Here is a 12,514-nt window from a genome sequence, read left to right as displayed (position 1 = left end):
ACTTCTCAGGAGCACTCCATGTTGAGTGAAAATAGCCAATGCTTTGCACACTATTCTCAGTCCATCGTTGCATGCAGGGCATCAGGAGTAGCACGGCCTAGGATACGGTGGTTCTCAATGGAGAACAAGCTGAGGGAGTTAACATCTGAGGCTCATGTTAACTGCCACCCTCAAAGCTAAGAATAAACACATCTGTAGAGGGCAATATATACAGGGCATCTCTGGGTCTACCTTGGGCTCTAAGAATGAAAAGAAACATGACGCTTAGTAAGTATCAAATATTTGATGCCACGTATAAAAAAGTTCACTGGTTTTACCAACCAGTTGGTTTCTGATCATCCTTTTAATCCAATCTGTCAGGACAAGGTTTGTATGTTTTCCAAAATAGAGGAGTCTCTAGTTACATCTCTGTGGGATCTGAATTCAAGAGGCTAAGGGCAGGGTCTAGGAACCTTAGTCATTTTCTAACATGTACTCAGGCTGTTTGTAAAGGACAGTCATGTATAGATGCCAGTGCTAGCAATAGCATTGGTGAGGAAAGCACACACACTAGAGTGACAATGACGTTAGATGTGGAATGGTACTTCTACAGAAGCTATGGAATATTATTTGGTTAAAAATTAAGATTAAGAAGCATTTAATGTTGTCTAACACTATTGCATCTAAGTTTGTGAGTGCTGTTCTTCTGGTCACCTGGAGAAAACATCTCAGGGAAAAAAAGTTCTTTATGATTTATGAAAGTAACTGAGTCAGCAGCTGAGTGGAATAATTTGCTGTGCAAGTAGCTTGGGTTTTTGTAAAGATAATTTGCATTTAGCCAAATTCTACTTTACATTTTGTCATTCGATATAAAACTGGCAATGGATTTGTGTTTGAAAAACTGTTCCTAGTATACAAAGAAAGCACTTCTAAGAATGCAGTAAACTTGTTAAATTTGTGCATTGGCATGGAAATTACAAGTTTCCAATCAAACAGTGCTTGAGTGTGATGGGATAGTTTGAGATAAGAAAGCTTAACTACTGGATATGCTATAAACACAAAACAAGACAGGCTTGTCCCTGAGCAACGCAGTTCTGAATCTGGCCTCTTTCAGTTCTTCACTAGAATAAAGAAAGTTCCGAGACAAAGTCTTGACCAGTGATGCTCCCAGCCCTCCCAGCTGTGCAGGGATAAATAGCCAGACACACTGATAAAAAGTACCAGAATGGCCATCACTTAAAATCCATTAGATGCTCTTAAAGATTTTTCCAAATTTTATCTATTTAGTACAGATTCCTTTTAATGAAAAAAAAAATCATGAAGCTGGGAAGGTGGCTCAGTCACTAAGGAACCTGCTGGGCAAGCATGTGGACCTGGGTTCCGATCCTCAGCAGCTACGTCAAAGGCCCAGTATGGGAGTACCTATTTGTAATCCCAGTGCTGGGGGTGCATGAGAGAGAGGCGACTCCTGGAGCTCATTGCCAGTTACTTTAGCCAAACTGATGAGCTCCAGGTTCAGTGAGAGATGCTGGCTTAAAAAATAATGTTCAGAATGATTGGGAAAGAACTCTGAGCCCTGCACACACTCAGCAGAATGCATCCCGCATGCCCGCAGTCTACATTCGCTGCACACACCAAAAGCTGAAAGAAAAGGATGAGGAGAAGAGAGGAAAACAGTCACTGGGTAGAGAATTAGGAAGGTCTGTGGTTGACAAGTATACTCCTAGTTTGGATGATATTTGAACTTCAGCATAGGTGAATCAAGGCTTTTCTTCTAAACCTCTCAGGCCATTTTAGGGCAACATTGATTCTTTTTTATTCAAGTGCCACAGGGATTTTTTGCACCTCATTCTGAGCAGCATAGCGGAATGGGCTGTTTAAAATGTACCACAAACTTGGTGTCTCCTTGATCAGCAAGTCGTGCAGATTCTAAGAGCTCTGCAGACTGACTGTAATACCTGGTGTGCCTGGTTGGGGTGGTGGGGTGGTGGGAGTGCGGGTGGAGGTGGGGGTGGGGGTGGGGGTGGGGTGGTGGGGGTAGGTACTAGCTGGCTGAATGCCTTAAATTTAGGAGCAGTGTTCATTCATGTTTGCATTCCAGCCACTGCGGCTTATCAGTTTGAGTCAATGATACCCAATAACTACACTAACTAGAATTTGGCCCTGGAAGGATATCAATGGCCTCCGAGGGAAAGATTTCTCTGTTTCATGTAATGACTATGAATGCACGGGTGCCGCGTCTTCACTTGGAATGAGTTCCTGTTGTTATAGGTCAGTGATTAAATGTGGGCTGAGAGCCCCCACCCCAGCTACCCTGAGCTATCCAGTTTTGAGCTTTTTCCATTTCTTACTTCAGTGGTTCATCTAGATGGCAACCACATAAAGAATACTGAAGACGGAAGTTTCCTTTAATTGATATTCAAGACCTCCTTTTGCTTAGAACTTTAATATTTAGAGAGAGCATGTAGCTAGTACTAATGGAGATCGTGTTCCATTGATAGGCACCCACAGACTGAAGGAGGAGGCCTGTCCCTTTTCTGTTGATGAAATGTATCCTGTCGCTCATTTTCCCCATAACGTCAGATAAGTCTTCATTGCTTTCATGACAAGAAACATTCTCATCTTGCAGTGACATGAGAAGGGAGCGGGGGAGAGGGGCTCTAAGACACACTACACCAATGAAGTCTCACAATTGCAAGCTATGAAAAGGGGAAACGTGTGCTTCCCATAGGTACTTTTTACCATGAATTTCCTGGCCCTGATATGATCAGAATCTAAACCTAAAGGCTGTAACCATTTAGATTTCTTTAAAGCTTAATTGTTCACTTTGAGAAAAACCTCAAAGTTATGCAAGAACGCTAGCAGACCGGAAGGAGAAGCAAGGACCCAGCTGCGTTGCGCATCAGAGGGCCTGAAAGAGATCAGCAGGTTGGATCAGCAGCAAAACCACAGCAGAGTCTCTTGCTTTCACAAAATCATTCAGGCTTTTCATCCTGACGTCTCACCAGTGCTCCTGAGTTTTTCCCCCTCTAAGATGCAGCTGGGGTGAGGACTATGATGCAGCCCTGAAGACCCCTAGGAAGAAGAGGAAGGCTTCTGCGTGTGGAGCTCCCCCTGCCTGATACGTGCTGGAGATGAAGACCCTGCTTGCCATGCTTGGGACTCCAGGGTTATTTAGGGAACTCTTAATCCTCCACCTCGGCTTCTGGAGCATCCTTTGTAAGGAACCTACTAACAGAATGGGTAAGGCACCTACTATGAGGATTTCTGGTTTTCTTTCCCATGGTTCATGATAGTTTTCCTTTTTGAGCTTGCTTGGGGGTCGAGAGATGTTTATGTCCAGGGCGGAGCTCAGAGTCATGGTTACCTTTGCTTCTTAAAAATGCTTTAAAATTCATGGCATTCGCCTGCTGACAGAGCAGACACCGAATCCATGGCTTGGGCTAAGTTTCCTTAAATACATGTCCTGATGGTAAGTAAAAGAGATCTGAGCAGATGTTATAAATACCCAAGTACGAATTCGTCACTATCACAAAAATCTCTCTGGCTGCCATGCTAATGGGAAAGAAAGCTCATGTTCTCTTCAAACAGACGTCAGCAAGATGCTGTAGTGCCTACGTGGGTGCGAGAGGTGTAAGATGCTTGAGTTTACAGCCGTGGCCATGTTTATTCTCAAATGGTGTTCAATCTGAGTAGAGTCCCTCCTCGTTTCTGCGGGGTGTGCTGTGAGAATGCTGAAGCAGCCTCACGCTGTGAGGTAGGAGAGCAGAGCACACGTGGTGCTTCAGTTTTGTTGCACGAGATGATTATTGAGTGATTTCCAGGTGAACGTAGAAATCAATTCTGCACTGGTGCCCCAGCCTCATCCCTGAAAAGCCTTTATGTTCGCCGAGCTTGCAGTTCCATCTTTACCGTCATAGCTCTTGTTACTTTGCACCTGCACAGAAGAACCACACAGTGTAGAGGAGAAAGGCTCCGGGAAGGGTTAGTGGAAGTTTCTATTCGTCAGTAAACTCTGGGCTCAAGCATAGTTTAAGAAATTATCACCTACCAGAACACATGTACCAATTGGGCACATTTGCTTTAAATTAGAAAATATGACACCACCGAGGCCCTGTGGGATGTCACCTTGAATTCTAGAACTAGAAAGTTTTGAATTGAACTCTGATGTCAGAAACCACACAGCCAGTAGCAGAGTAAGACATCGCTTCAGTCATCTAAGAGTCACCTTATTTATCTTTAGTCCATCACATAGCTACAACTGGAGTCAAATATTAAACTGAATCTATTTAATTCTAAGTGACCCATTATAGACTGGCTTCTGTGAAACAAAGGAACTATTTTTAATTTTGCATCACAATTGTTTGTATTCCATGCCGTTCTTCTCCCCAGTGTGTATTTATGCACATAAGCTTGGTTATCAGAATTGGATTATGTACTGTCTCTACCACTTACATTATGGGCTCAGTTAAGTTTATTTTCCTTAGATCACTTAAAAGCATCTAATTACACCTAACTGATGTGCCCTTTGTTATGTCTATAGTGACTAGATAGGCAAGTACATGACATTAAAGCTTCATAAATGCTAATGATCATTTTTGCTGATAGTTTTTTCCCTCAGTACCTCCAAAATATCCAATTAAATGAGAACTAAGGTTTAACATTAACACTTCCAGTAGTTCTGGTTTTAAACTTTTTGTTTCATGTTTTTAAAATTGTCAGATATTATACACGCACATATGAAGTATGAAGTAGGATTATAATACAGGTATACACTGTAGAATGTTTAAATCAATTGAACTTGCCTATGACCTCACATACTTATCTTGAATCTACCCTGTTATTAATATTAAAATAATTACCTGTAGTCACTGTGCTCTGACTAAAACCTTTTTACTTCTGTTCAGCTCTGACTTCATGCTTTGTGATCAATCTCTCTCAAATTTTTGAATCCAGACTAAAATAATTAGTAAAATACCTTGTGTGGATATTTTAACCCCAAATGTCATGAGTCAATATATGTAAAAAAATGAAATGGAAAGGTTTAGAAAGGCATAGGCCAGATGTTTTCTCCAGCAGTTGTTGTGGTGGGTTACAGTGTTGCTCAGCCTGAGTGAATAGACCAGTAGGTTACAGTGTTGCTCATACTGAATTACTAACATACATTGGCTGCTAGTGGGATAGTTCAGTGGGTAGAGGCGACCATGGCCGAAGGTGATAACTTGAGTTCAATCCCAGGGACCCACATGGTAGAAGAAGAGAACCAACCCCTGCATCCTGAAAGTTATCTTCTGATCTGTGTACATGTGTTGTGTACACACACACACACACACACACACACACACACACACACACACTCACACACACCAGTGCAATGCACACCCACACAATAAATGTAATGAAACATTTTAAAACAATATAGGTTGAGAAAGTACCATTTGATGAGGGCTGGACGTGTGGCTTAGTGGTAGAGCACTTGCCTAACCACATGTGAAGGCTGAGGCTCTGTCCTCAGCACCCTGTTGTTCCCGTCCTTCAAAAGAAGAAAGTAAAGAATAATTCCTGTGGCTTTCAAAAACTACCCTTTTGTTTTGTTTTGTTTTTTGAGACAGGCTTTCTCTGTGTAGCCTTGGCTGTCCTGGGCTTGCTTTGTAGACCAAGGTGACCTCGAACTCACAGAGCCTCTGTCTACCTGAGTACTAGGATTACATGTGTGAGCCACCATGCTTGGCTAACTACTGGATTCTTTATAGCAGTATATGATTTTAAATAAAACAAAAAATAGATTAGTGAGTTACTCCTCAACTTAGTGCCTTAATTGTCAGTCACAAGGTTATTTTTAATTTACTGGTATAGAATTTTTGTATATAGATGCAAAATAAGTTTAATTTAGATACAGTGGTATAGAATTCAAATGTAAGATTATTCTTCCCACACTTTATATATATTTCTACTCTAATATGAGATATTGTACCCATATAACTCAATTATAATACAAGGTTTGCTTTTAATACTTTGCAAGTGCTATTGCAGGCCGTTTAGGATAAGTTATATGAGTTAAATGTTAGTTGATCAAATCATGGTCATATAAATTACTAGTCTATTTTTATCATAAGAATATACATATTAGGTACAACGGGTAGATATGATTCTATAGAAAGATAAGGTAAAATAGATAAGATCTTCAAAACCTCAGAGGTCTACAGAATATGGCATTTTTAAATATTTTTATTATTTTAAAGAATCATTGAAAATGAGACAGCTTAACTCCCCAAAAAAGATGATGAGCACCAAGAACCTCCTTAGGGAGTTGGCTTCAAATGTGGCAAATAAGCCACTGGGCAAAATGTTCTTGTTCTTACCACAGGCAGAATTCTGCCTGAAAAAGGGTAAGCTTGGATGCAGGCAGAGTCGATGGCCAAATTCTGCCAAGATAGGGTAAGCAAGTCCTCAATAGTTCCTGCCTCACATATATGTCTGTCAGATATTTTGAGCCAGAAGGCTGAAGATGATGCTTCAATGTTATAAAGGCTTTTGGGTGAATGCTCAGGTAGCAAACTGTCTCTGTCATCTTCTCATTTGGAAAGCTACTAACCTTTACTCCCAGCATACTCAGATAATCAGTTTTATCCCTTCTTAAGTCTCTGATGGGGTTGAAGACCAAATAGTTTAATTTTACAATGAAGCTTAGTTGTTTAGGGGTTAGGATGTTTTTAGGTCTAGATAGATGTTTTAAGTTGATAATGATGAGATATGATAGATTTTCATTTACATCCAGAATTTTAGATGCACCAATATAGGAAAGATGTTTTTTTCAAGGCTGCCAAATACAAATAGCCAAAACGCTAAGAATGTAACCTTTATGTAATTCCCGATTTTATCATGGTTCTTCTTGCTGAAGGTAGTTTATTGTATATATGTGTAATAGTATAAATGTATATGTAAAAATAAAAAATATTTAATAAGAAATGTCCTCCAGTTATAGTAATATGAAATGCTCAGGAAGCAAGCTCTTGTGTTTCTCAAAGAAGAAAAGAATAGGTGAAAACTCTCCCAGTTTCAAAAACGTCATTTCTCTCCTGACGGAAATGGAGTATAAACACCTGCTCCTAGTGATGCTAGAGCATCTAACTGCAGGTGGAGACCGCTCCATTCCTGTGGGCCTGGACCACTCATTCAGTGGAGGATCAGCTGAGACTTCAACATGCATGCTCGCATGTATGCGAGCGCACATGTGCGCGCATGTGTGTGTGTGTGTGTGCGTGCGTGCGTGCGTGAGAGAGAGAGAGAGAGAGAGAGAGAGAGAGAGAGAGAGAGAGAGAGAGAGAGAGAGAGAGAGAAGGTCTGTGATAAAGGTAGTAGTAAATCTCTGGTCATTGATTATTGTGATAAAAATAGTCATAATATGGTACAGTAAAGGAACAATATTTACAGTTTAGGTCTTTTGTGAACACAATGGATAGAGTTGTGTCACCAACTTGGCCTTGCCTGTGTCTTCTTTCTCCTAAAAGTGAGAATTGTAATATTTCTGTGTGGCGCAACTTTTAAATTGGATCAGACATATAGTGGGGGAGGATGTCCCCCTCCGTCATAGACCTAGGGGAGGGGAATAGGGCAAAAGCAGGAGGGAGGAATGGGAGGATATAAGTGATGGGATAACAACTGAGTTGTAGTCTGAAGAAATAAAAATAAAATAAAGTTTGAAAAATAAAAATAAATAAATAAATTGGGTCAGAGCAAACAGATGCTTTGAGTCAGTCTATTATCCCTTGAGAGTAGAGTGTGTCATCACCACACTTTAAAATATTTTTATTTTAGAATTTTATTTGTGTGTATGTATTTGAGTCAGCCATGTTATGAGTATGTATGGAATCCAGAAGAAGGCATCCGGGTCCCCCTGGACCTGCAATTACCATGGTTATGAGTTGCCTGACAGGGGCTCTAGGGACTGATGCTGGGACCCTTGGGAGAACAGCAAGTGGTCTTACCTCTGAGTCATTTGCCCAGCCCTTTTTGACTTGTCTCTGTTGGAATGTTCACGAGGAAACTGGAAATAGACCTGCACCTTCCACCAAATTACAAACACCTTTTGTGTCTCATGAAAGTGCTATTTATGCAAATTCTAGGAGTTCATTCTTCTGCTCAGGATTTCCTGCACTGAACACGATCAGATTAAGCCATGTGTGCTGATTTTATCCTTGAATTGACTCATTAGCACTGCAGGGCTCTTAACATTTCTGTCACTTCCTTTACCCCACTATAACACTGTCCTTTATTGTAGTACGGAAGTTGCAACTACTACCATACCTCCAACGGGACTTTCCCATTACATGTCACTTTTGCTGCTAGTTGGGAGTCCAAAAATTGTTGAAAGAAAAAAAAGCTGAAAATTATTTGTAGTCAGGTTTGTATGGTGCAATTGACCTTTTGCTTGCTTGATTCCTGGGACAAGCTCTGCTGTGCAGCAGTTAAGAATGGGTATCTGAAAACAGCCTGACCAGTAGCCCGGTGGCTGTTACTGACCGGCTATGTGACTACGGCAATTCCAGTTGTCAGTTCCTCACCTGAAGAACACAGTCGTGGTGTTTCATTGTGGCGCTGTGGAGATTCAGTGCCTTGATTCTACACAAATGCCCAGAACACTGCAGAACACAGTCAGTGCTCTGCAAGTTTAGCTAAGAGTAATTGTTACTGTTTTCTTTTAGTTGAAAGTCTAATTAGTTTGATTGTTCCCTTAGACTTGTGTTAGGAAGAATACTTCTTTTGAGGCTGACAGACCTAGCAGTTCTCCATGTCATCTGTTATTGTCTTCAGTCACAGGGAGTGCTGACATGCGTTATCTTTTCAGACTTATTCAGTTTCACTAACACGGTGTCAATAAGATGAAGCATTTGTAAATTATAATCCACTTTTCTCAAGTTCTGAGTTCTCTTGTGCTGAAATTAGCCTAATAACGTGTTCCTGTATTGTATGCTCTCTGTTTATGGCTTCTGTGTTTATCCCACGGAAGGACTGCCCTATGTGCTTGTGTTCTTGTACATGTAGAGTTGTCATTCTTCCTATCCTCGGAGTCTGACTGTATCATTTCATATTCTTGTTATACAAAGATCATGCCAAGGTCTGATGGACCATGTAGGCTAGTCACAGGACAAAGTCAAGTTGAGCTGGTAGGTCTCTCTGGTACTTTTTGCCTCTTCCCTAATTGCCATGTCCATCTTACTAAGAAACAGCCTGACATCAACACCCATCACAAGTTGTTCATGGTTCAGAAGTCATCAGTAGGAGAAACCAAGGTGTTCAGAGTTGAGCTGGATAGTCACAGATCATTTCATTTTCTTACGTAATACTAGAAAAGTGAAGTGAACACTGGGGAACAATTGACAGTTATTTTTTTTTCCCCACAGAGATATGGTCAACCATATCTGGGGCTTGAGATCCAATGACCCTCAGTGTGGCATCTCTGTAGCAGACTGTATTAGGGATGTGAGAAAATATGTTGGAGGGAAGTGAAAGTGGACTTCCCTGTACCTTTCTGACTTAATACACTTTTACTGGGTATCACAAGGAAACACCTTTCCCCGGACAACATTTGTCAAAACTTATGCCAGTTTCTGATAGAATGTGGAGCTCACCAATTCTACTGTCAACAGCTGTTAAGGTTGGCCTCTCTTCCTGAAAGCTTTGTGACCAAGGTAGAGGACCTAGCATTTATGGAAGACAGGGCCAACTTGTACCAGGTAGTCAGTGTTCCCTGACTAGAACTATTCTGTATCTTATCAAATGAATCATTATTTCTTGGAGTCATTAAACTATCCAAAAATTTCTGTTATTTAGATATTTAGGTATTATCTGTTCAACTAACTGACGACACCTCTTGATATATAGAATGGACAAGAATTCCATGAGGTGGAATTCATGTGAAGCCTCTGACCTGGAGGGGAAAGGCAGTGAGCAATACGGTAGAAGGATAAGGAGATATTTGCCCCTTGGTAGACACATATTGAAGTACCAAGAGCCAACTTGGAAAGAGCCAAGGACAAAGTTTTTCAGTTTGTAGTTTGGGGTATGTCAATCAAGCCTTGTGGGATAGTGTAATTCCATGATTTTTATTTATATTAAAGAACTACAACTTTATACAACATGTTTCTTTTCTCTCTATATATATTTGTTTCACTGTCACAGATCGTAGTCATCACACACAACTGTTAATCTCATGAAAGTTACTAGGACTCATTTTTCAGAAGGGAGGGACTTGGGTGGAACCTTTGGATTTCTATTTTGCCCCTGAGACTCATTGGCTTAGCAACTACTTAACATACGTGTCAGCTTTATAAATCCATATTATTATAAAAATAGCAACACCTGGCATTTATTGTTGCTAAGAATAATCAGTGTAGAAATAAGAACTTTTTCTACAAATTCTTATTCATAATAAGTCTTTTGGGTAGCAGCCTGTGCCTTGGAGCAAGCAGTGGATCTGGGTTTAAATTCTAGTCCCAAGTCTTTCTCCCAATAGCTGGTAACCTATGACAGGTGGCCTTCTTGTTCTCAAGTTCAGTTTGCTCAACTTAAATACAAAGATAGTACTAGTGACCACCTCATAAATCAATGTGGCGTAGGATTGAAGCAACATATGTATGTATGGTTCCTTAGTTAGGATGAGTCAATTTATAAACTGTCGAACTTGACAATGGTGCAAATGTGATATGAGTTAAGTAGAAGACACACTTCCAAATCTTGATATTTTCCAAGGCTAACAATATATGCTATTATGATAGCCTTTTGCAATGCTGTAACCCTACCCAACCAAGCAATCTCTAAGGTAACCAACCAATACTGTTCAGTGTATCGGTATATTGCCAGCATACTCTTAAAAATTATAACTCTATACTCTAAAATTACATGAAGCACAAACACTTATGAAATAGACTTCATCTTAGTTTATTTGGGCTAACTGTAGGCTAATCTATTTTGAATAAGTTTAAGGCAGGCTAGGTTAATTAATATATATAGTGCTTGATAGACGGGGTTTGCTAAATACGTTTTCACTTAAGATATGTTTTGAATCCTACCATAAGCCAAAGATCACTTCTATATATGGTGCCCACAGTAAGAACTTGAGCATTATTAATCTCCCCATTTGCCTGCTCTTGTGCTGGATCTAGGAGGTGTGCATGGCACAGTGATATGGGAGATTTGGTGAACTTGTGGGTAACTGGCTATGAGTAAGTAGATGTGGTTCTGGAAGTATCTGCCAAGAGTGGCTTAAATGGCACATCTGCTCTCTGGATGACCTCTCAAGGTCTCTTCTTGCTCCACTTTAAGTATCTCTAGGAGAGAAAATATCAGGGACCTTTCAGTATTTAAAGACAAATGATATTTAAGCCAAAAACAGTAAAATTATTACTGAAAATAAGAGATTTCTGGTTTAAAGTCTCTGAAAGTCATATATAACTACATTTAAGAGATAGTCTTTAAAATATGTTTCAAAATGTCATAGTAGCTCTAAGAAATTCTAGACTTAGAAGAAACTGAATTTTAAAAACTGTATGAAAGCAAATTTAAATGTTTCCTACATGATTCTGAAGATGTATATGCTTTAAGTGGAAAAATAATGAATGATTAAGAAAATCTTGCAATTTTCTTATTTCTTTGTCTCTGCTGTGTTTTCAGTGGTGCTGTATGAACTCATACCATGTGTGTACTTCCCATGGAGTTAATTCTCTCCAGCTCCATTTCACAGCAGTCTCAGTTTTTATTGTATCCTTGGTGTCTTGACACCAAGACACAAGTTTTCTTCCAATGAGGATTCTTTTCCAACTACAGTTCTGATTTACACACACACACACACACACACACACACACACACACACACCACTGTAACTCAAGTTCATTCATTTTTAATTTTCTTTCATTAATTTCACTCAGTGACTGAAAGCATTCTTGAAGTTTCTATACATTTGTAAGAATTCTTCAATGGAGGGTTGGTGACTTTCAGTTGGGGGTTGCTTTATAATAATAGCTCTCACCAAGGCAAAGGTATTGAGAGCATCACAGAATAACATAAGACATTTCATAAGGATGGAGATGGTATTAACTGTGAGGGCAAGAAGAGGCAGAGTTGGGGTTAGATTCCTCTCCTTTCATGAAACATTTCTTGAGGATCTGAAAGACAGGAGATTATATCACCTCCAGGATTAAAACACAAGTGTAAGTGTAAAATTCCATCACATTCCTAAATGTTCATAGGCAGTGGGAGCTCTACATCCTTAGCGTGTGTGTGACAACAAGGTACAGGAGCCATACTGTCTACATCCTTAGAGTATAGATGACAGCAAGGTACAGGAGCCATACTGTCTACATCCTTAGAGTGTGTGTGACAACAAGGTACAGGAGCTATACTGTCTACTCTTGCTTATTACTATGTATTTGAAGTTTTGAAAAATGTCCATGGTAAAACATTCCCCACAAGAATAGTTCTGGAGTAAGGTTCTAATTAATATGTTACCACTGAGCTTTAATAATATATATGTAA

At 39.9% G+C, this 12,514-nt stretch overlaps 1 protein-coding gene across 1 annotated transcript in view; it reads left to right on the top strand.

The window, feature by feature from the left end:
* Positions 1-2,820: 2,820 nt before the first annotated feature.
* BTLA (B and T lymphocyte associated) overlaps positions 2,821-12,514 on the top strand; it is a 28,264-nt gene continuing 18,570 nt past the window's right edge. The window contains exon 1 of the mRNA XM_084802370.1: positions 2,821-3,222. Coding sequence (XP_084658496.1) covers positions 3,114-3,222 — 109 coding nt within the window. The 5' untranslated portion in view covers positions 2,821-3,113. The remainder of the gene's footprint in view (positions 3,223-12,514) is intronic.

This window comes from Acomys minous, assembly GCF_964271855.1.
Source record: "Acomys minous genome assembly, chromosome: 11".
Taxonomy (NCBI): domain Eukaryota; kingdom Metazoa; phylum Chordata; class Mammalia; order Rodentia; family Muridae; genus Acomys; species Acomys minous.
Note: the sequence above shows the minus strand (reverse complement) of the source record. Positions and strands in the feature narration are given on the sequence as shown.